Here is a 24,057-nt window from a genome sequence, read left to right as displayed (position 1 = left end):
TTTTAATCCTACTTTCTTGCACTCATTAAATCCTATTATTTCTAATCCTATATCTTTACCAGATGGTTCTGTTGTTTCCGTCACTAGCTTGAGTGGCGTTTCCATTTGTGATGGTATTTCTTCGGATAATGTTCTCTATGCACCTTCTTTTTGTTTCAATCTGTTCTCCATTAGTTGTTTCACCAACAATTCAAATTGTGACATTATTTTTTCTAAGCATTCTTGTATATTTCATGTCAATTGAAGACCATTTTGGTAATGGGTAGGCGCAATGGTAATATTTATTATCTTGATGCGGCACCTCTTTCTCTGGGTTGACCATTAGTTCTCCTTCTTTTTTTGATCTTTGGCATTGGCGTTTAGGCCACCCTGGTACCTTTTCCCTTTCCACTTTGAATAATTTGCATGCTGGCACTACTTTCAATCGTACCATGAATATTTATGATAAGGAGAGGAAGAAATCATGGACAGTAGAGGAAACAAAAGAACAAGTCAAGTGTTGATTTTTCATTCAAGGTTATTCTTGTCATTTTCAAATATTTAACTTGCTTACATCATCACTTAACTATGATTTCCTAATAAAAGGGGTGTTTTTGATATACTTTTATCCTATATAGGGTTTGATTGATAAATTGAATTACTTGGGGAGATGGCATTAATTTTAAAGGTAACCTAAGGGGTGGCATTGAAAATTTTTAAAAAAATATTGTAGTTGTTATCGAATTCTGTTACCATTTTCTACTACTCTGCTGGGGGTTTGGATTCACTTTTGAGCTTGGAATTTGGATTATAATTCACTTGGACCTTTAAAGTCTTACTATTGTTGAGGATTCTTAGCTTCTTTAGAACTAGCACTTCGTTTCTTTCATAGCAAAAAAGGTTTTCGATGTTGGTTTTCACTAGTTACCTTGGGTCATGAATGGGGTCTTTGATTCTAGTCCAGGTTTATGCTGTTCAAGTGTTCATTTTTTGGTATATATTAGTAATTTAGGGTTTTATTAGGGACTTGGCATCCTCACAATCATTCTTGACTCTTTTCAATAATTCTCCTGTTTTTAGGAACCTTTTAACCAGAGATGAGGACTTGCACTTTCATAATTCCGGAAGCTTATTGGGGGGGGGGGGGGAACGGAGTCCATGAAAAGGAAGAAGATGGGTGAAACCCAGCTACATGAAGGGTTGGAATAGGTAATGATATTTAGTCAAATTGCATTTATTACACTTTTGGGTACTTTGATTGTGGGGGGTTATTTTGAATTTTTTTTTAAGGGCCTATTTGGTTACATGAATCCAGAGATTTGAAATCTCTGGATTCATGAATGCGAGATTTATGCCCGTTTGGTTGTGAAAATCTCTAGATTCATGAAATCTAGAGATTCATCTATTTACATTAAATATGTGAATATGTAGATTTATGGGTATAGGGTGAAATCCAGAGATTTCATCCCTACTATAAAAATGCTAAACATTTGCACATTCATAAAAATCACATATAAATTCACAGTTTTCAATATTCCACATATTTGGTTAACCAAACAGTTAATTTTTTAAATTATGACTCCATAGATTTGAAATCTCTAGATATTTGAAGTCTCCATACTCAACCAAATAGGCCCTAAGGTAATCCAAACCTCATTCAAAGCATGCCGGAGTGGAGAATGAACATCACTTAACCAACCACTAACTAGAAAGTGGCCATTCTTTCAGACCCAAAATCGAAAGGACTTTATAGGATAAGAGATCCACCACTAAATTGGAACTCCCAAAGTCCCAGGTACATTAATACATAAAAGTATACAATGCTCAAACTTTTTAAAAAAGAACCGAATGTCTTGGATCAGACGCTCAAGAGGCATCAGTTTGGGGATTATTTTGATCATTTTAATGTAATTCGTTCTATTAAATTTAATTTTTGAATTCTATAAATGGACACGGCCTTCTATGTCTTTCTTGTCTACTCTCCCTCAAGAATCTCAATTCTAACCTTTCACTCCGCCCCTATGCGTGACTCTGTCCGCCCCTGTGTGTGAATACAATCCAAGCTGCATGTCCCAGCTTCTCGATCTAGCCTGTTTTTTGACAGGTTATTTTCCTGCGATAAGAAGGTGAATCTTGGAGGAAAACAGTGAAGGCAACAGAAAAGCCCTGGTAGTCGTTAGGTCTCCTAATGTGGAGAATCGGATAGGCTATATGGAGAGGAGGATGAAAATAACGAAACTCCTCCTACCTCAGACTCGGATGAAGAGGTGGTGGTGGGTGAGAATATTAAGGTTAAAATATCTCAGCAATGGAAGCATGCTTTGGTGGGTTTCATTTTAGAAGGAAAGTCATATCGTAAACAAGTAGTGACGGAAGGTTTATTGACCGCCAAGAATCCCAGACATAGTGTTGATATCTCTCTCCTCAAGGATTGACTCTATTTATTCAAATTGTAGCATCAGATGGACCAACAAAATGTTATGAAAGGAGGTCCCTGGGCAGTTTCTGGAAATTTGTTGGTCATGGAGTCGTGGAACTCTGAGCAGAAATGGGTTTTTAATTGATGCTCCTTCGGTGGATACAGGATGCATGATATTCCAATTGAGCTACAAGTGGAGGAGGTGGTGACTCAAATCGTATGAAAGGTGGGTAAACTAGAGACATTGCAAGAGATAGAAGGCACTCAATTTGGTGTGCCAATGCATTTTTTCAGGGCTAGAGTGAATGTAAATATTCAAAAACCTATGAAAGGTAAGGTTCCAGTGAGAAGGGAAATGGGAAATAGCTTTACGGCTACCATCAAGTTTGAAAAACTTCCTCTCATCTGCCATTACTGCGGCATTCTTGGACATGAGAATGGGAAATGCAAAACGAGGTTTGATGAAGAATATATACATCGATAGGAACACAAATGCAGAGGTATTGAGTGCAAGAGCTAGCCAAAACCGAAGTTTTCAAATATAAGAGGAATCAATCCAGATGAAAGACTGCTAAGAAAGGCCGTGTTTATTTATCGAGCTAAAGAGAAGAAGTCGAACGGCCAGCGAGAGCTAAAGAAAGGCATCGGAGAACTCAAAGATGAAGGTGAAGGAAGTCGACAACAAATACGAAGACTGACAAGAGGAGACACAACAGGTGTGCAGAGACTGTCAAACCCATTTCAGGAGGTAACGTTACAAATCCCATCTCTTTGCCAAATGTAAACATACAAAAGGAAACCAGAGTTTTGTCATTTCATGCTAGCTTGAGTACAGAGAATTCCCAAACCATGATACAATCTCAATCCCTCCCACCTACCTGCGGTGCAGCACTTTCTACTGCCAACACTTTTCAAATCCCTTCACCAATTTAGAACTACCTACGTCAACGACTCGAACATCAAGATGCCATCTTGTCCCTCTTAAGCCATATGAAGATGGTAAAGTTAACCGAGGAAACCCCAACACAACCAACACCTTTGGCTATTACCCCACCACCTAACCAACCTAGCTTGACTGCTTCAACCAACCTACAAACCCACTCTGGAAATTGTGCCATGAACCCATTGCAATTTAATATTGCAAATGATAGTACCTTATCCTTAATCCAACCCCATATGGCCCACATGGTGAGTTCTACCTCTTTGAACCCACAGAACTCAGTGACCACAATAGGTGGGAATCCAAGTGCAAACAAAATTCAGAAAAATCCATCTCTACAACATAAGCCCAACACTGATAGCCACCTTAAACCTTCTTGTACTCGTTTTGCACGCAAAGCAAAAGGGTTGAGAATTTTAGATTGTGCTAAGAGAGCTAAACACCTGAGGAAGGCAGTGGAGGTCCATCTAGGTGAAGAAAGGATTGAACAAGAAGATGGGGAATATTTTTTAACTTCTAGACCCGTGGAGATTGGGGTATATCAGTCCCACGGGTCAAGATGAGGATCCTCAGCTGGAACTGCTGAGGTTTGGGGAGTCCCTCGGCAGTTCGGGCACTTAAGACTGTCTCCAAGGAAGATAAACCTGACATAATGTTTTTGATTGAAACAAAACTAAGTGCTGAGAGAATGGAAAGGATTAGGAGGCAATTGAAATTTCATGGAGGTGTTGTAGTCAATTTTACTAGGGCTTCAGGTGGTCTAGCTATGTTTTGGCAACAAGGAATTCAAATCAATGAGCAGGATATGGATAACAGAATTATGGATGTGCAGGTTACTACAATAAAGGGTGATAAGTTTTGGTTAACTGGAGTGTATGGGGACCCTTATAAGGAACACAGACAAGTTGTTTGGGACCATCTAATCAATCTTGGAGAAGATAGACAGGGTGAATGGTTGTGCCTAGGAGACTTTAACTCCCATTTGGCATGGTTTGAGAAAAGTGGGGGAAAGGATTCAAGTTCAAGAGACTTTGTTGCATTCCAACAGATGTTAAATCGATGTCGCTTTATTGATTTGGGTACTAAAGGACCGGCTTTCACTTGGAGTAATAGGCGTAAGGGAGATGGCTTGATCAGAATTAAGCTCGATAGAGCTTTGGCAAATGCTCAATGGAGAACTCATTATGAAGATGCAACAGTGCTAGTAAGACCGGCCTTTAGATCAGATCATAATCCAATCTTGGTGGATACTGAAGGAGGTAAGGTGAAAGGAAAGAGGCCATTCTGTTTTGAACGAATGTGGCTTAGAGACCCAAGATGTAAAGGGGTGGTGCAAAAGACTTGGGGTTAGGAGATATTGGGGCCAAGTGCTGAAGTTATGATTAGAAAGGTTGATAATTGTAAGAAAAAGCTCAAGAAATGGAATAGAGAAGAGTTTGGTCACATGCAAGAGAAAATCAAGGTGCTGAAATGGGAATTGGGACAGATCCAAGCTGAAAATTGCGATTTTGAAAAACATATTAGAGAGGAAGAGATTCTTAAGGAGCTAGATGAAGAATTAGAAAGAGAAGAGGAGATGTGCCATTAGAAGTCGAGAATTTCATGGTTACAAAGTGGCGACAAAAATTCCTCTTTCTTTCCCACCTCAACTCTCCAAAGAAGGCAAGCAAATAGAATTTTGAAGATTAAGACAGAAAATGGGGAATGGGTGCAAGAGGAAGAGGAAGTAACTTCTATTCTTGTTAATCACTTTTCTGAAATAATTAAATCACAGGGGTTGGATCAAACAGCTCTTCTACAAATCATGGAAGCAGTACAACCTGTTGTGCCGAAGGGAGTCAATGAGATCTTGTGTACAGTACCATCTAATGAAGAAATACATCAAGCAATTAAGGAGATGGGCCCTCTCAAAGCCCCAGGCCTGGAGGGTTTCCCTCTTATTTTCTTTCAGCGGTTTTGGAACATCACCAAGGAAGACATGTGCAAAGCAGTGGTGGAGTTCTTTTCTATAGGAAAACTTCTACCTGAGTTGAACCGAACATATGTTTGCCTTATCCCTAAAGTGGCTTCACCTGAATGGGCTGAACAGTATCAACATATTAGCCTCAGTGGTATGGTGGTAAAGACAATCAATAAGATCATGGCTAGGAGGTTGAAGACTAACATTGGAGGTATAATTTATCCTACACAATCTGCTTTTGTTCCCAATCGCATTATTTCTAATAACATACTAATAGCACATGAGATGTTTCACTACCTTAGGCATCATTCTAAAGGGAATTTTTTTTTTTTCTAGCCATGAAGCTTGATATGAAAAAAGCCTATGATCGGATGGAGTGGGGCTTTATTAGGGTTGCATTAGGGAAACTTGGTTTTTGTAATCATTGGATTAATCTGGTTATGGAGTGTATTTCTTTTGTCTCTTATACCTTGTTGTTTAATGGTGTTGAAAAAGGCTCTTTCTCCCCCACAAGAGGGATCAAGCAAGGAGATCCCCTTTCTCCATATATTTTTATTCTATGTACACAAGTACTCTCTGATGTCATAAAGAGGGCTGAATTGAGTGATCTGGTAAAAGGGATCTCAGTGAGGAATAGAGCTCCATGAATGACCCACCTATTGTTTGCAGATGACTGTCTCCTCTTTTCGGAGTTTGAAGTTGGTAGATGTGAGTCATTTGAAGGCATGCTTGTATGTCTAATGTCAAGCCAGTGGACAAGAGATAAACCTGAAGAAATCACTACTCACTTTCAGTCCCAACACTCTACCTAGATTTAAGAGATGGTTCTCCAAGTTACTAAAGATTCCATATGGAGTGGGGCTGTCAAAATACTTAGGTTTGCCAACCGAGATTGGAGCAGCGAAGTCTATGGTCTTCAAAGATATTGCTCAAAAAACAAGTAAGAGGGTGACTGGTTGGAAGAATTAATTACTATTACATGCAGGGAGGGAAGTGCTCATTAAATCGATTGGGACAGCTATGTCAAATTATGCTGCATCTCACTTTTTACTTCCCAATTCCACTCATGATACTATAAGGAAGGATCTTAGTAGCTTCTTCTGGGAACAAAAGAAAGAGGAGCATAAGGTCCACTAGATTTCCTGGACTAGACTATGCAGATCTAAGGAAAGGGGAGGACTGGGATTTAGAGATCCCGTTCTACAAAACCGGGCTCTTTTGGCAAAGGTGGCATGGAGACTTTTTTAGGATCCTAACTCACTTTGGGCTTCTTTCATGAAGGCTATTTATTTTCCCTCTATTGATTTCTTAAAGCAAGTAAAGGTAACAAGCCATCTTGGGCATGGAGGAGTGCACTAGTTGGGAGAGAGGTATTGTATGATGATTTTCTGTGGAAGATTGGCACGGGAGAAGATGTTATGATTTGGGATGACAATTGGGTGTGTACAACTGCAAATTTCAAGGTTTTAACGCCAAAACCAGTCAATTGCCCTATCTCAAAGGTGGCGGAGCTGATAAATCCCACTACAAGGGAGTGGAGAACTGATTTGCTAGATCTTTATTTCATGGAGGAAGACAAGAGAAGAATCCAGAGCATCAAACTTAGTTCATTCTCATCACAGGATAAATTAGTTTGGGATGCCTCCAAAAATGGGATTTTCTCTTCCAAGTCAACCTATCATCTCTTGAATAACAAGAGGGATCAAAGAATGAATCTTCAACCCTCCTCGTCTAGAGAGCACAAGTGGGAGCAAGTGTCAACTAGAGCATGGAATCTCATATGGAAGAGTAAGACCATGCCAAAGGTGAAAAGTTCCTTTAGAGGGCATGTGCATACAAGGTTTAGCTACTGGTGAAGCAATGAGAGCTAGACAACTGTAGTCAGACCACTCATGTAGAAGGTGTGGCAGTATAGTGGAGTCTATAGACCATGTGCTATTGGAGTGCCCTTTTGCTAAAGTGGTGTGGTTCGGCAGCACTTTCTCATATTGCCCCCCAACAAATGAGAATCTCCAAATTAGTAGATGGTTGGATAAATGGAATGATATAAAATTTAGTAGCAAACATGAGGGAAGAGTGGCTTTTACCCATTGTAGCTTCATCAGTTGGTATTTGTGGGTATCAAGGAATGAAGAATGCTTTAACAAGAAGACTTGGTGATCAAAAGGGCACACAATGCTGCAGTGGAGTTTTTAGAAGCTACTGGTATGGAGCCATCAATTAGGAGAAATGGTATTGGTAAGGTGCAAGAACGCATTGAAGATCAAGCTAGGGGTAACAATCGTGTTTTAATTCAATGTGATGCTTCTAAAGTTCCTGAGAAGTATAAAGGAAGCGTGGGGTATGTCCTCTTCATTGAAAATGGAGATGTAATGAATGCAATCTCGAAACCTATGGTGTTTGAACATATCCTTGTTCGAGAGGCTCTAGCTGTAAGAGCGGCTATGGTGTTTGCTCTTCATTGTCGTGTGTCTCAAGTGCATCTCCAATCAGATTGCGAGTAACTCATTCGGCTTCTTCACAACTTTGACAAATTGGATTACCCTCTCTTTGTTGCCCCGGTGGTTGAAGATATCTTCCTACTTTCATGTGACTTCTCTTCATGTTCTTTTGAATATATCTGTAGAGAGTACAATGGGTATGCCCATTCCTTAGCTCGTAAGGCTCTCACTTTAGCAAGAAAGACTGAGTGGCCAATTTATACTATGGGCTTCCATCCTAGTGGAGGCCCATCCTTGTCTTGCTCTTTGGAATGAAATTTCCTTTTACAAAGAAAAAAAAAAAAATTCTATAAATGGTCTCCAACTCCAAATTGCTAAGTTAGATAGCAAGTTGAAAGTTGAAACCCAACCTTCAGGTTGGTGACTCAAACTTAATGGCGTCTAACTCCAACTGTTAAGTTTCATATGGTAATTGGTAAGAAGCTTTGACAACCGGGGATTTTTATTTGAACGGCTGAGAATCAAACTGTGGGGTGTATTGTAAATAAATTTTTTTTATTTTTACATCTAAGGTTTAAATTTTTATAAATTTACAAAATAAGTCCTTGCATCTACCCGATTAAACCCCCATTTCTCAAGCCCTAGTGGATTCTTCTATTCTCTGGTCGAATATAAAGAGGAAGATAGATAAACTTATCTTGCGCTTCCTTTGCTACATCAGAAGAGCTGCTCCCTTTCTTTCGAATAAAAGCTTCATCAATAGTAAGTGCAACATTTCTCTATGGCTTCCCATCAGTTGTGTTTTATACTTCTAACAGTCTGAAAGATATATCCTCTTCATTTTCCATTTTTCTCAATCAACCTTATTTGAGCCATATGTAGTTGGCGTTGAGTTTGATTTTGTTGTGTCATCACAGTTCATCATGTACTTTGGATCAGGACCCTTTTGCCCAAGTTTCAAATTTCTTCACAGTTTCAACATTTAATAATCGTACTTCATTGATCATTCAAGAAAATCCGCTGCAAGGGTAGTTCGATTTCGAACTCTTTTCATTTCTGGAACTTCCATCGATGGAGTTCAAGTTCGAAGAAGCGACCATTGATGAGAGCGGGCAAACTTGGGCTTACAGAGTGGGCAAATGGGCGGTCTTCAAATATTCTGGCGGTCTACAAAATCGAAGACTCATTTGATTTTGCCTGAAAATCCATAGATTTTTCTTTCTGATCCTATCTTAAAACTTGAATCGAACGTAAAAGATCTGGTCTCGTACATAGTAATGGGGGTTTGGAATCGGTTACATCCAAGGACTTATTTTGTAAATTTATAAAAAATTAATTCTTAAATGTAAAAATAAAATATTTATTTACAAGTACACCCCTACAGTTTGATCTCAGCTGTACCGGAGACATATGGAGGCGAGAATCGAGTGGCGACAACCCTAGACTTGTGGCAGCGTCTTCTTCTACCGTCCGGCGACTCTGAAGTCTGCTTTTCCTCCTCCTCCGGTAAGTGATGGTGTGTGTTTTCCCCTATCTTTATTCTTCATCCGCTTCATCGTTCACTGCGGCGGAGAGCCACTCAGCCACTGGACTCTATGCAGTAGCAGAGCATAGAAGCCAAGAAAAAGGTGGACTTTATGCTCACTGATATTGCTGAAGGCAAACGAAGCTAGGTACAATGTCGACGGTGGCTAGGTGCCTATTGCAGTGTGTGAATGGCAGTTCAGCTACTTAAGCTAAAAGCTTGAAATCAGATTAGTTTCACATATACATAATACATATGACTTTTAGGATTCCCAAATCCCTTAACCTCTTCGGCTCTCATACCTACTGGAAGCTTTCCATCATGAAAATTTTCTCCTAGCTCCTGTATGTTGTGTAAAATAGAATTTAGAATTGATTACCACATTTTATTTTGGTTTGTTAGTTCAAAGCGTATTGTCATTCTGAACTCGGAGTTGAAACCCATGCTACTGCAGTGCACAGCTTGGATGATTGACAACTACATTATTGGATATGGATAAGTGCCATTTTTCAGAACACTTTTAAACCCATAATAGATAATATATGATTAAGACGTATAGTCTTGAATTTTTAAGTTTGTATTGTTCAAATTAGTAATCATAAAAAAGTACGAATAACATGAGTGTCTGCTAAACGTGAATAGCTTGTCATTCCTCGAGGGATTTGTTGAGCTATTGCCTAGAGTAAAATCTCATTTTGCATTTTTGAGCTTTATAATCTACATCAGGTTTGCCTCATGTTTCTTCAATCATGCTTGGCTACAAGCTTATTTTAGATTTCAGCTGTTCGGTTGAAATTTTATGTCTGTTTGCAATTTGAAAGGGAGTTTTTTTAGCTGAGATTTTTAGTCTGATGATACCAAATTTAAGATACATAGGCTTCTTCTTTATTATCATATTAACTTACTTTCTGGTCTTTCACTGAAGGAAAAATTATTCTTTGGTTAAAACACAAATTCCACTTCCATGTGAGGTATTTCTTCTACAGCTTGTTTGCAACTCAAGTAGAGCTGTCACTCTCACATAAAGGAGGGAAGTTATTGTTGTGGTTTACTAGTATTGAAGATGATGCTAAAATATAGAAATGAGTGACATCGGGAAAGAGGTCCTTATCCAATGAAACAGAAGCTAATTAGATTCTTTGGACCCAGCCAGATTTTCACAGTTCTTTCTTCATGGATGCACTAGATCAGGTGCCCCTTAGTAATCCAGATAAAAGAATTTTGGCAGCCATAATGAATTCATTTCATTACAGTACATCTAATGACCAAATATGACTCTTGTACCAACTCTATTAAATTCTGACTGCCTGGCCACCATTTCTATTGTGACAAGTGCTGATTTGATTCTATCAGGTCCATGATGAGACTTTTCAGTTTATGTTGGTACTTTTTTCTTATAAATTAATAAATTGATATCTCTTAATCATTTGTAAGAGTTCCTTCTGTAATTGAAAACTTTATTTTAGTTTGAGGAACCAATTAATCTAAGAAAATAAATGATATCCATTCGACAATAAGCCAGTCAAATATTCACAAACATGAACAAGTCTGTTTATGGTAATCAAGCAGTTCCTTGAAACTGCTTTTCCTAAGACAGGTAGTATTTATAACTCTCCCTGCTGTTGTGGTGGAGCAAAATCACTGTTGGTGGTGTCTCTCTCTCTTTCTCTTCCGTCAACATTTTCCTTCCTAAACCAGATTGAAAGATGGTGCCTATGATATTCATCCACACCGAGCTCTCTCTTCTCAATTTAGTAATCGTCTCTGTATCTTACATTGTTAATTTCACCATCTAAAACTGGAAATATTACATGCAAGTTAATAATTTTTGTTACTTTTTTTTCCTCTCGCTTTTGGCTGATATGACTGATATTTGGCTGTTGTATATGATGTTCATTCCTGTTCCAAGCAACATCTTTTTTGGGAAAAGCTATAGTTGACTTCTGCCTCTTTTCCTATTTTCTGTTAGATTTTCCTTACAGAAAGTATTATTGTTGATGAAGTTTTGTTCTCTTGATGCTACTCTCACGTACAAGGTATAACTTATTTGTTGCTTTGTTGTTCACACAGATTTTTTTGGAGAATAAAAAAACAAAAGGGCACATCATTGACTCATGTTTCAGACCCAAGTGTGCAACTCATTTCAATCCCAATTGAGCAACCGCCCTTCATGAGCTGAAAAAGAAGTTCAATGATTTCCTTATCATACTATAGTTGGATGTGATGTGAAAATACATTAGAAATAACTTTACTGTCTTCTATTGATATGGAAATCTCTATTCCTGTTTGTGTTATCAATAAAGGTCAAAGTGAAAAAATGGTGGCTGCTTTATTTTTGAAATTGCACTTTTTTGTTTTAGTCTTATAGAAGTTGAAATCTGTGAACTTATGCAGAATGGACTTGTAGATCAATAGGAAATTTTGGATTTTGGTGCTAAAAGCATTAAGGCATTTCGTTAAGCTTGGTTGCATTTCAAAATGCCGGCTTTCCCTCCTCCTGGTTCAGTCACGCTATGCGAAATCAATCGAGATTTGAGTAAGAATCTTTTGCTCTGCCTTTCTATTTTATACCTCTCTATTACAGAAATTCTATGATTTCTCATCTGTGGCTAATGGTCCATCATCTTTACAGTCACAGTTGAAAGCCTCTCGGATAGTCAAGCCAAAGACACTTATGGGAAAGTTCTAGTAAGTTTTACTTACTCTTTTCTTGTCATGTTTTATCTTGAGATGTTTCAGGTTTTCGATGGGTAGCAATTATTGCAATGGCACTTTTATGTCTATCCGACATCAACAAATGGTTGGTTCTCTTTTCATTGGCCCATTTAACCTCCCTGTTAATAGTTCAACCTAAAGAACTTCCTATAGTCCCATTTACACTCTTGCATAAGCACAATGCAACCTTTGTTCAAGCTTTTGCCAACCAAAAGTTTTTGCTCTCAAGAGAAAGATGTTAAAAGTCGTCTTTTGCATTCAACCCTTTTTTATTAATTGGATTTATTGCTTTTAATTTGTGTTCATTTATTTATGTTATGCTTATTTTGATATTGATAAACAGGGAGTTGTATTCAGTCCTGTTCCTTTCCAATCAGATCTTCTCTTGGCAAGTACTGAGCTTGGCTCTGAACAAGAAAATGGAGATAATCTTCCCAGAGTAGGGTTAACTGCTTTCAAAAGAATATTGAATGACTGCTTCAAACGCTACCTTCCTCCCAACAATGTAAGATGGCTTTGGAGTTCAGACTGATATTAACTTTTCACTATATCTTTAATTCTTAGCAATGGTTGTCTTGGTGTGACCCTTTTTTGTATTTCATAGGTTATTTTCATTTGTTCTTAGCAGAATGGTTTGCCTTAAGGACTGGATGTATTATGAATCAGCCTTAGTTAAGCAAACCATAATTGTAATCTACATCCATCTGTAAACAATTGAGGCTGACAAGCCAATCTACTCTGTTTACTCTCTTCTTCTCAACTTGGTTTTAGAGCGATACTCTTCGGCATAGTTTTCAAGGTATCGCCTATATCCATATCTTAGTTGGGCTAGTCGGTTGGATGCTTTTCTTCGAGGCAAAAGGGGTTACCTTTGGTTGCCTTCGGATGCCTAGGTGTCACCTTGGACTTCTTGTTGTTTGTTTGTTTATTTGTGTGTGTGTGTTTTTTTGGGTTCCAAGTCTAAGTTAAAACATTACTCTGATGCTTTTTAAATTTGCTGCCATAGTTTCCTTGCAATTTCATGTTGATCACCCTTAGTTCGGAAGAGTGAATTGAGATTTCTTTGTTGCAGGTGAGTTTGTTACCAGAAATGAGCGTTCAGGGTGTGAGTTGGCACCAGCACAAGCATATTTTGGCATTTATCTCTGGTCCACATCAAGTTACAATTCGTGATTACGACGATACAGGTCACAAGTCTGCTTTTTCTTGTCCTCTTCCCCCCCCCCCCCTTTTTTTGTTTCTCTTTAAATAGCGTCCCCTTTGGTGTTTTCCTAAGGAACACCTGTGGAGACTTGCATTGAATGGTGTTATCCAACATGCTTCTTGTGAACAGAGGGGAAGGATCCATGCATTCTGACCAGTGAGTCCCAAAAAGATGTTAAAATTCTTGAATGGAGGCCAAATGGAGGGAGGACACTTTCCGTAGCGTGCAGGCAAGTGCCGCCATTGCCAAACATTCTAATTGATATTGTGTTATATGGAAGAAGTGCTACACACTGTTATTGTTATTCATTTTTTTTTAAAGTTTTTGTGCATTGATCTCTTTTTAATTTCCCCTCTCCACTTTTGCCTTTACTTTTTCAGGGGTGGTATTTGCATTTGGTCTGCTTCCTACCCAGGTAACGCAGCATCTGTGAGATCTGGGGTTGCATCATTTCTGGGCTCACTGTCTAGAGGTTCAGGAGTTCGATGGACTCTAGTAGACATTCTGCGAAGTCCTAATGATGAACAAATTAGTGCACTCTCATGGAGTCCTAATGGAAGATATCCAATCCAAGTTCTCTGTGACTGTTTATGTTTTAAGTATATCAGATGTGTTTTACTGTATTCATTTTTGTTAATTCCTCTAGAGGGGGCAGGCCTTAGCACAGAGGTTGCTCTGTTATGAACTCATGGTCATGGTATGAGTCAAGAAACAGTTTCTCTGCTAATCAAGGATATGACTGGATACATGACCCTCCCCAGATCCCACTCTGGTTGGAGCCTTGTGCAGCTGGTCGTGCCATTTTTACTTCTTTAATTCCTTCTTGAATATGACTGTCACTTACCCCTTTTACCTTTGAGCTGAGCCATTACAATGGCTTCTGCAAGCTACTGAGCTTATTTCTTCGTATTATTGATTTTCTTAGCTTTAGCATCTCATAGGAAACACCCTTTGGATGATATTCGAGGTTAAATTGACTCCTTGAAGTGAGGCTTTATGTTTGTACATACAGGTGGCATGATTTTTCTATCTTTGCATCATAAAATTCCTTTCTTATGATTTGTCAAATTCTTTCACATTGTTTATTTTCTTCTTTGCTGTTAGATTGTCATAGTTCTTGTGATTGGGTGCATACCAATTTTTAGCTCCAAAGTGATGTTTTTAGTGTTAGATCTTAAGTATCCTTGACAATCTTCACGTATTTGGCATCTGCTTCATATGAGAGCTCATCGTTCACCGTCTGGGATGTTGCCAAAGGTAACTCTAGATGCTTTTCTTATTAAGTTGTTTTATGTAAAATCTTGGTCATATTCTTCTCATTTTTAAAATTTTAAAATTTTTAGTTTTGTATATATAAGCAGTTCTATGAGTAGCCTGTTGGATGTTTTATTTATGCGCATCCAATTGTGGTATTTGCATTTGCTTTTAGAAATTCTTTTACTTCATTGTAGTGTGCAGTTTTAGCGTGAATGCCCTATTGGAATCTGTTCAAACTAACATAAAGATGACTTAAAACAGTCCTTTAAATAGTCCAAATCCAACTGTTGGAACATGTGGTCAACCTCAATCTTCTGACAGTTGGTCTCAGGCGTTATTTTTGCCAACATCCTTCTAGCAGTTTTTCTTGTATCTCGCAGACGACTGTGAACAACATCATATGGTGGTCGACCTCTGCTAGTCTGCTGTCTGAGATCAAGCTTCTCAGCCCTGGGAAGCTTGATTCAAAGTGACTTTGCTTGATCTTGCAGTTGACCTTGAGATCTTCCTTCAGGGCTTGAAGCCTTGAATGCATTGATCAACTCCATTTTCAGCGTTTCTTTGGGTGGGAGACATAGCCTTCCATTCAATACAACATCCGAGGATATGTTAGGACACTCTGACTAGTCCCATTATTAGGTTTAACCAATCTATATGAATTGGCAAGTCATGTGAGGGCTATAACTTTTTGATCCAAATCGTACAGATTTTCCAGTCTTAGTATCTATGGCCACATTTGTCACGGGAATCTTAAAACTTAGAATTACAAGATCATCACGTCATAAATAAAATCCCAACTAGCTGGCTCTTCAAATCTTGAAGTCTTGATCCCATGTGAAGCTTGGTGAGGAGTGCTTGACACTTGGGCTCTTCTTGCTACTTGAGCTTTTTGATAATCCTCTTTGTATTTCAATCTACAGTTATATTCATGGTGGGAGATCTCGCGAGATCTCGCCGAGATCTCGCGAGATATCTCGGTTTCTTCATAAACCGAGACGAGATCAAGGGCGAGATCTGCGAGATGGGATATCTCGCTCGAGATCTCGCCATATCTCGCTATATCTCCCCATATCTCGCCATATCTCGCCATATCTCGCCCCAAATCTCGCCATATCTCGCTGGAACTCTCAATTTTTACCAAATTTTTTGTAGATTTCAGCCAAAGTTTCACTTGCAACTACTCTTAGCACATCTACAACATCAAAGAAAACTCAATCATCCTCTACTTGTCTTATGAACTTATGCATTAATGGCTTATATAAAACTTCTAACGGTTGTATACTTTTATCATTCTATTCTTGAAAGTTAAGATTGTAATACTCATATGAATGTTATCTTGATGACATTTAAGTTATTTGATGTATTTGATACACATTTTCATTTATATGCCTTAAGGTTTTATATTACATGTTATATAACCTTGCATTCTCTAATCCTACAGCATTAATGGTTTTATATTATATGTTATATAACCTTGCATTCTCTAATCCTACAGCATTTTGGTTTCACAATATGGGTAGACTTAGAAATCATACTTAGGGCTGTTTTCTCACAAATCCAAGGCCACTAGTGTGTTCAAAAGGCATCAAATAGGCTAAAAACCAAGTTTTAGCCTAACTGGGACCTTAAAACCCACCGAGATGGGCTACCGAGTTGACGCCCAAAAAATGGCACATCTCGACCGAGATCTCGCCGAGATGGTCGAGATCTCGGTTTTTCATGGTAGCGAGATCTCGCTCGAGAGCGAGATCTCCCACCATGGTTATATTGCTTTAGAGATGCTCCAGTGATGTCGTTGCTCAGTGGCCTATTTGTCTTTTGGATGGTTGATGTCTTGATGCTTGGGAAGACTAAACCAGTAGTGATGTTTACACATCATCTTGTTTTGGCAATATGTAAATGTTAAATTCCTTACTTTTCAATCATCAATGCGCAAGTGAGTAATCACCAGAATACAACAGAAGCTTCTAGGAAAACAGCTTTTAAGAGGGAGGGTGACCTTACTGATGAACCCACCAGGTATTCCGGAACAAACTGCCTTTAGTTGATAAGGTTATGAAGGATGTCTTGGGGCCTTGATACCATCTTGGATGTTTTTGTTTCTGGCCTGAAATTTGAAGGTATCTTTTGAACCCAGCTCCTTAGTTCTAGCTGGGGGTTGCTCCATCTTTTTGCAAATAAGGGAAATGAAAGAAAGTGAAAAAAAAACTAATTAAGTTGAAAATCTTAAAATAACTTAATTAAGTTGAAAATCTTTGTTGAGCTTGATTCAATGTGTGATGTTCATGAAATCTTACCAGATACAATATTTGAACATTGCGAGTATAAAATTCTTGGAATTCGAGTGGAAATATTTGTGTTAGTTACCCCAGTCGTTGTGTAGTAACTAGTAAGTAATGATTATCAATGTTTCTTATTTTCTCGTTCTTTCTATGATTTCCAGGTGTAGGAACACCTATTCGACGGGGATTAGGAGGTATATCCATGCTGAAGTGGTCACCAACAGGGGATTATTTTTTCAATGCAAAATTGTATGTCCATTCTCACATTTCCAACTCGTATTCTTAATAACATGTCTATTTATCATTATTGACCTAGTTTGATCTTACAGTATGTTAACTATAATTTGCTTTATAGTGATGGAACCTTTTATCTTTGGGAAACCAACACATGGACATCAGAACCTTGGTCTTCATCTAGTGGGTTTGTTACAGTAAGTGAAAATAACTTTGCATTTACTTCGAATATTAATTGTCAGAAAAGTATATTACTTGAGATGACTGGATTAAACCACCTACGAAAGATGGACTTAATTAGAGCTTAAGTAACATGCGATACTTCCTGAGTCTTGTATTTCTTCCCGGGGAACCAAAGGTGAAATTTTTTTTGGACATTGTGAGTCCTCCCACAGCCTTCACTTTTGGCTGCCTCTTATGGTTGCACTCCTCCAATTTATCAATGGCTTTGTCCAGTTCTTGCATACATCACTGAGATTAGTCACTATATTCTTAATGTTTCATAACACTTCTATAAGCTTATTATTTTAGCTGTGGGGGTCAAATTATTTAAAATAGGTCTTTTTTTTTGGGTTTTTCCATAACGAAAGTACAAAATGCTTGAAGAGAATCTTAATCTGTACTTCTATTTTATATGGTAATTGTTGGTGTAAAGTTCAAGTTGCCTCAGAAATTGAATCTTTGCACATATGACGATGTTGTGAAGGGCCCTCAATACTTGGATGTGCTGGCAGCAGTTTTCTTATTCTTAAACATCTATTGGCGCCAACGCAGAGCTATTCTAGTGGTTGAAACCAACACCTCTTAGTGAAGAGATTGTGGGTTCGACTCTCGCTGAAGCATATTAATATCCCAATCCCCTGGCTTAATAAAGCCCCTTTGTACCCAAATTTTTTTTTTTCTTCTATTGGCATCTCAATTCTTTGATTTAGTGACTACTGTCTCTTGATACGACTTCTGATCTAACACTGAATTCCTCATCAGATAAAACCTTATCAGCAACTTCTGATGCCTTGCTTGTGTCTTAAGTTTTCTGATAGTGATGTAGTATCAGATTGGTTCAATCGGTTCTGGTCCAACCCCAAAAGAACCAGCCCAGTGGTGTTTGGTCCAACAAGGGTTAAACTTAAATAAGTATTTTATTCCAGTTTTAATTTTAGTCCGTTATTTGTTTTATTATTCCTATGTAAGAGTGAGTTTAGACTTTGGTTGGGATTTTGATTCCAATTAGGATTTGCATTTTATTTTCTTTAAATAGATTGTATTAGGGTACAATTTTAAGATTGAATATAATGAATTGAGTTGTGTTTATGAGAGCTTGTGTGGCTGGTTGTGAGAATGAGCACTCCCTCCCCTCTTTTAATCTTCTAATTCTCCCTCCATTACACACCTCAATAGTAGGCTTTCATTAGATAGGCATTCGTTTGAAACTTGCTAGCTTTTTGAGTTAAATGGTCACTCATTTTCATGCTTTTAGCCAAGGTTCAAGATCTTACTCTCGAGGGCAATCTTGCCCTTGAGAAAAAGCAAGATCTCGCTCGAGATTTGGTATTTCTTCTCTGGCCAACTAAGGTAAACTCGAGGGCCCATCTCTGGGGGTTTTAAGGATTAGGTTGGGCTCAAAGTTGCCATTTAGCCTTTTTTAGGCCTTCTACAATGTGTCCTTAGATTTGTGAGAAAGCAACCCTAAGTATGAGTTCTAACTGGACCTAAAGTTTGAAATTGAAATACTATAGGAATGAACATGCAAGGTTATAAAAACATGAAATATAAAACCATTAGGACATATAAATGAAAAGCAAGTGATAAGATACATCAAACAACTTAAATACCAACAGAATCCCATCTAGATGAGTACAATAGAACATTAAATTCTCTAATCTCGAGAGTACAATAATACAATCATCATAAGTTCATAACAAGTGTCAGGTAAGGATCATGCTTCACATTTTGTTGCCGAATCCCCCCTGGCACATAGGGGTCCCGCTGAAATCGATGTGTGAACTCTTCCTTTTAGGATATATTCACCGGAAAAAGCAGAGTTCACGTCATCGATTTCAGCATAAAGAAAGTGCCTTAGCTAGCTTGAGGTTATCTTGTTGAACTGCATCGGCACATCAAGGTGTAGCAGGCGGGGCAAGGGGAAGAGGATGAGTGGCGGATGATGAATATGCGGTTTTGGAATTTGCAGATGAAGATGAAGTAGATGTGGTTGATGCTGAAAGTTTTTTTTCTCTTTGGGAGCTGAGGATGCTTTTGTCTGAGCTGACAATGCTTCCGTCTGAGATCATGAGTGAAGACTTATCATAGATTCAGTACCAATTTTTTGATAGAACTACGATGAGCCTTCAGATTATAATCTCAGAGCAATACTTAACAAAAATTTCTAGAATGATGCTTCCATCTCACCACTAACCTTATATAAGGATCCTCGAGGCTGAGCAATAGATGAGATGGAGGAAAAGCACAAGTAATAACAACAAATACTTAGAAGAAGTGGTCATGGGGTTCATCCCATGAATGTGTCGAGAATAAAGAAAAGCCCCCATGTTTTGGGATTTGGTTTGTCTAACCAATTAAAGAATAATGATAATGTCATGATAAGAAGCCAGGTGTGCAAGATATAATTGTCTGGAAAATAAAAAAACCCTTTTGACCTCATCCCGTCCCATGATATTTGTCTAACTTTCAAACAAGCAAGTACTATTTCTTAACTTGAAAAACCTTGTAGCATAGCAAATTTTTATCCACTCAAGTTCTTGCTAGTGCTCCCTTGGATGGCTGACAAGTGTACTATTCTAATCCGATGGTCAAACTAAAAGAGCTAACCGAATCAACTCTAATCCATTTGTAACTATGGTTTCACTTTTCCTTCTATACATCGTCAATTATAGAACCAATGGAAAAGAATTCGAGAATCGACCAAAAAATAGAAAGAAAAAAAAAATGGCAAGAAACAAGTGATATTGACTTTCCTTCTTCACAGTGTCATTTAGAGAGAACTAGAAAAAACAGTCTTTCTTCACCATCGTCCGTTCAAGAGTCTACCAAAAAATGTTGGTGAGTTTATGGGATAGACATGATGATAGGTAGAAAGGAGATGGGAAGAAATGCTCAAACATCCAAGGGTTTGTCTTCAGATTCAGGGTTGATACCTAGATCGGATCAGGAACTCTAGTCCACATGAGTAAAGATTATGAAGAAGACGATGATATATTAAAGGAAAGAAATATATGTTCATGTTCTTGGACAGGGTGGGCTTCTTATCTCTTGCGGTTAAAAAATGAGGTTTTAATCAAACGTGAGATGTGCATAATGCTTGAAGTCTTTTCCATTGGTTCTCTGTAATTGATATCGTACAGAAGGAAAGTGAAACCATAGAAATGGGTTAGAGTTGCTTTAGTTAGCTCTTTTAGTTTGACCATTGGATTAGAATAGTACACTTGTCAGCCATCCAGGGGAGAACTAGACAAAACTTGAGCTGATGGAAATTTGCTATGTTACAGGGTTTTTCAAGTTAAGAAATAGTACATGCTTGTTTGAAAGTTAGGTGAATATGATGGGATGGTCACGAGTGTATTGTCATTTGTTAGGCAGTTATATCTTCCACACTTGGTATCCTGACATGACATTATCATTACTCTTTAATTGTTAAAAGAACTAAATCCAAAAACAATTTTTTTTTTTTGGGGGGGGGGGGGCTTAGCTTTATTCTTGATACATTCATGCGATGGATTCTCCACCCCACGACCACTTCTTCTAAGTATTTGCTGCTATTACTTGTGCTTTCCTCCATCTCCATCTATTTATCTACCTTGAGGACCCTAATATAATGTAAATGGTGATATGGAAGCATCATTTTAGAAATTTTCGTTGAGGATTGCTCTAAGATCACAATCCTCATCGTAGTTCTATCAAAAAGCTGTTCTTGAATCTACGATGAGCCTTCAGTTATGATCTCAGACAGAAGCAACCTCAGCTCCTAGAGAGAAAAAAATGGTTGAAACCTACTTCGACCACATGTACTTCATGATGTGAATAGGGTTGACCCACCCCTTGGCTGAAACTGGGCACCAAGGCCACTCCAAGTGGCACAACTAGGCTGGCCAAACCCTAGGGAGGGCAATGTTGTCCCTGTTTCCCGCTAGGCTATTTAAATTCAGCATTGTGTCTTTTAGATTGATTAAGTTTTAAATGCAGCATGTATCAATTAGATTCTTTAGTTAATTAAGATTCAAGCATCTGTCAATTAGAGTCTTTAGTTAATTAGGATTTAAGCATATGTCCATTAGAGTTGTTAGTTAACCAGGAGCTTTAGAGATTTCATCTTGTAAGGAGATCCTAATAAAAAAGGGATCCCCATCTAGATTAGAAAACCTATTGTAAAGGCTATAAATAGCCCCTCTATCTCATTGTAAAGCTTAAGTCTGATTATTCAAATAAAGATATTGAGTTTGAGGACCATGGTTCCTATTTAAGGGGGCCATGTTGGATTTTGAGTCAAGTTTTCTTCTTCAAAGATCAACAACTTTGTCTAGCACTCTTCTTCTGAATTTCCAGCAAGTGTTGAACAAGTTCTAAGTACAGCAATTACAACCCCTTTCCCCCCTTCCCCTTTCTATCGCAGGCCATTCCCACCCCTCTCCATTCAGTCACAGCAACCCCAGCCCCCTTTTCCCAACCTTGCGCAAGCCACTTCACCCTTTCCCTGTTTAATGTAGCCCTAGGATTCCCTTCCCCTTGTTGCTGCACCTTGGCAGCAGCCTTCCCATCCCCTGCAACACCCTAAACCCTTCCCCTACCCCCTTGCGACATAGGCTAGCCCCTCCCCCATCCCTCCCCTAACGTGTGGAAGCCCTTCTTTCCCTCTCTTCCCCTCCCCTCTTTCTTTCTTGTGGCAGGAAAAAAAAAAAAAAAAAAAAAAACAACCTGTATCCATTACACCATCATCCAATTTGGGTTTGTTAAAACCGTGAAAACCTCTTCTAGGAAGATTTGGTACATCCAATAGTCCTTTGTTAAGCCTCAAACCTAATCCCCTTCCGTCCCATATAATTTTCTTAAACCATAACCTCTACAGTTGGATCTCCATCTTTATTTAACAATATTATCCATCCCCCATTATTTTGTTACATCCCATTTTGATACCCTACTACCAAATAAACCATCCCATGTTAGGTTTTTGTTAAAACCCTAACCTTCCCATATTTCCTAAATTATTGAATCCAAATTTGCCATACTGTTCATTAGATTGCTGGAAGATTCTGGGCAAACCCTTTATTTTAGGGAATTCTTCCAAGAAACACTTCATCTTCATCTGCAGCTTCTGCAACGAATCTTCATCATTTACCGCTTCTCCTGCTCCTGCTACACTTTGATAGCTTACGTGGATGCAGTTCAACAAGATAACCTCAAGCTAGCTGAGGCACTTTGTCTTTATGTTGAAATTGATGACGTGAACTTTGCTATTTTCCGGCAAATACTTCGTAAAAGGCAGCTGAGTTCACATCGATTTCAGCTGTAGAGGCCTTATGTCACTTTGGGCCTCAGAATTTCCTTTGTAGTTTGGGCTTGGGCCCATGAATAGCTGTTTTGGCTTTGGGAAACTGTCGGCAAGAGGAGATGCCAATTTGGCAAAAAAGGAACTTGGGAAGCTGTCAGCGATTTGGGAAGCAAGAGGAGGTGAGACAGGTCGAGATCTTGACCTAGCTCACTCGAAACTTGGGTTTTAGAAGAATGGGTGGACTGAGATCTCGGTTGAGATTCTGCATTTGGTGAGACTCACCTAAGATCTCATCTCAAGAACTTACTAAAGCGAGATCTCGAACCATGCACTTAGCATACAATGTTGATGTGGCGTAGGTAGGATGAACTCTAGGTTTAGAACCACAGTTCACCCCCCCCCCAAAAAAAAAAAAAAAAAAAAAAAAGAATTCCCCGAACTAGGAATTAGGTTAAAAGGAAAGTCAACCTTTATGGATGGGGTTCAAATTCTGTTCAAAGGTAGGATGATCTTAGTTTACAATAACACCAACTAACTGTGGTGATTCAATGGTTAGATTTACCTTGGATCAAAATAGGTAGCTCTTGAACTCAGAAACCAGAATTTATGGGAATTTCTGGCACACCTGATCAAATGTTCTGGTCTCCCCCTTTGAAACCCTAAAAGATGGAAGGGATCTTCTTGATTGGATGGATACCTTGATTCAACAGATATTGTGATGTGCAAAAGGACCCTTTAAATAGGGCTGCTTCCAGGTTCAACTTGGTGGTTCTATTCTGTAAATTAAACCCTACCACTAACAGTGGATATTAAGCAAAAGAAACATCATTTAATCCCCTCAAAAAATTGGATTAAATAAAGATCTCAGCAAGGACAAAAACAGAATGTTGAACGAAGGAGAAGAACAGAGTATAGACAGAAGAATGTGACCTATGGTTTCCCACCAACAATCCTCAGTTAGAATCCCCCTCTGATCCGAAGAATCTTCACCCTTAACTGTGACTCACAGCAGCTGCTCTATTGAAGCAATTCAAAATTTCATTCATCAAAATGTGGGGAACCCTTGGCTCTAACCCCCTCTAAACAGAAATTGAGTCTTGGAAACTGAAGTACAATTGTAAAACTATCAGGAAACTGATAATAAAAAGCAAGGAGGAACTCTCCATGTAGGTAAGTCCTTTTGTCCCTTAACTACTAATGAATAACTAAGTAAAAAAACGGATGAAAACAGTTTAAAAGACTAAATTATCTAGTCCACAATGTTCTTCCAAAAATGAAAATCATGCAGTTCCTTTCTTGTGATTTTTCTCTTCTTATTAGGGGGCAGCATGGGATCCTGATGGACGTATGATTTTGATTGCTTTCTCGGAATCTTCTGCATTGGGTTCTATTCACTTTTCATCAAGGCCTCCATCATTGGGTAAGGAGAATTTCTTCTTCTTTTTATTTTATTTTATCTGGGTTATTTTTCTGGATATCACATTTCCATCTGAGCAGAATAATTCTGATGTACTAATGAAATCCTTGATCCTTATTGTTTTGAAAAATGGATTAATAAATGAATAAGCAGAGGTAATTGTGCTCTGCTAGGCAAGATT

At 38.5% G+C, this 24,057-nt stretch overlaps 1 protein-coding gene across 5 annotated transcripts in view; it reads left to right on the top strand.

Annotated features, from left to right (window-relative positions):
* The first annotated feature begins 8,386 nt into the window (after nt 1-8,386).
* Nucleotides 8,387-24,057, top strand: part of LOC149004485 (Transducin/WD40 repeat-like superfamily protein) — a 28,910-nt gene continuing 13,239 nt past the window's right edge. The window contains exons 1-13 of one of the 5 annotated variants that reach the window (XM_089167844.1): nt 8,387-8,501; nt 9,124-9,245; nt 11,335-11,567; nt 11,659-11,800; nt 11,897-11,952; nt 12,323-12,484; nt 13,052-13,166; nt 13,313-13,412; nt 13,564-13,743; nt 14,382-14,440; nt 16,884-16,971; nt 17,078-17,153; nt 23,780-23,879. In XM_089167844.1, coding sequence (XP_089023970.1) covers nt 11,743-11,800; nt 11,897-11,952; nt 12,323-12,484; nt 13,052-13,166; nt 13,313-13,412; nt 13,564-13,743; nt 14,382-14,440; nt 16,884-16,971; nt 17,078-17,153; nt 23,780-23,879 — 994 coding nt within the window. In that variant the 5' untranslated portion in view covers nt 8,387-8,501; nt 9,124-9,245; nt 11,335-11,567; nt 11,659-11,742. The other 4 variants (XM_089167845.1, XM_089167842.1, XM_089167843.1 and 1 more) reach the window with 4 other exon arrangements.

This window comes from Hakea prostrata, chromosome 9, assembly GCF_041222555.1.
Source record: "Hakea prostrata isolate BN-2017 chromosome 9, UWA_Hpros_2, whole genome shotgun sequence".
Taxonomy (NCBI): domain Eukaryota; kingdom Viridiplantae; phylum Streptophyta; class Magnoliopsida; order Proteales; family Proteaceae; genus Hakea; species Hakea prostrata.
This window is presented reverse-complemented; position numbering and strand designations above follow the sequence as displayed.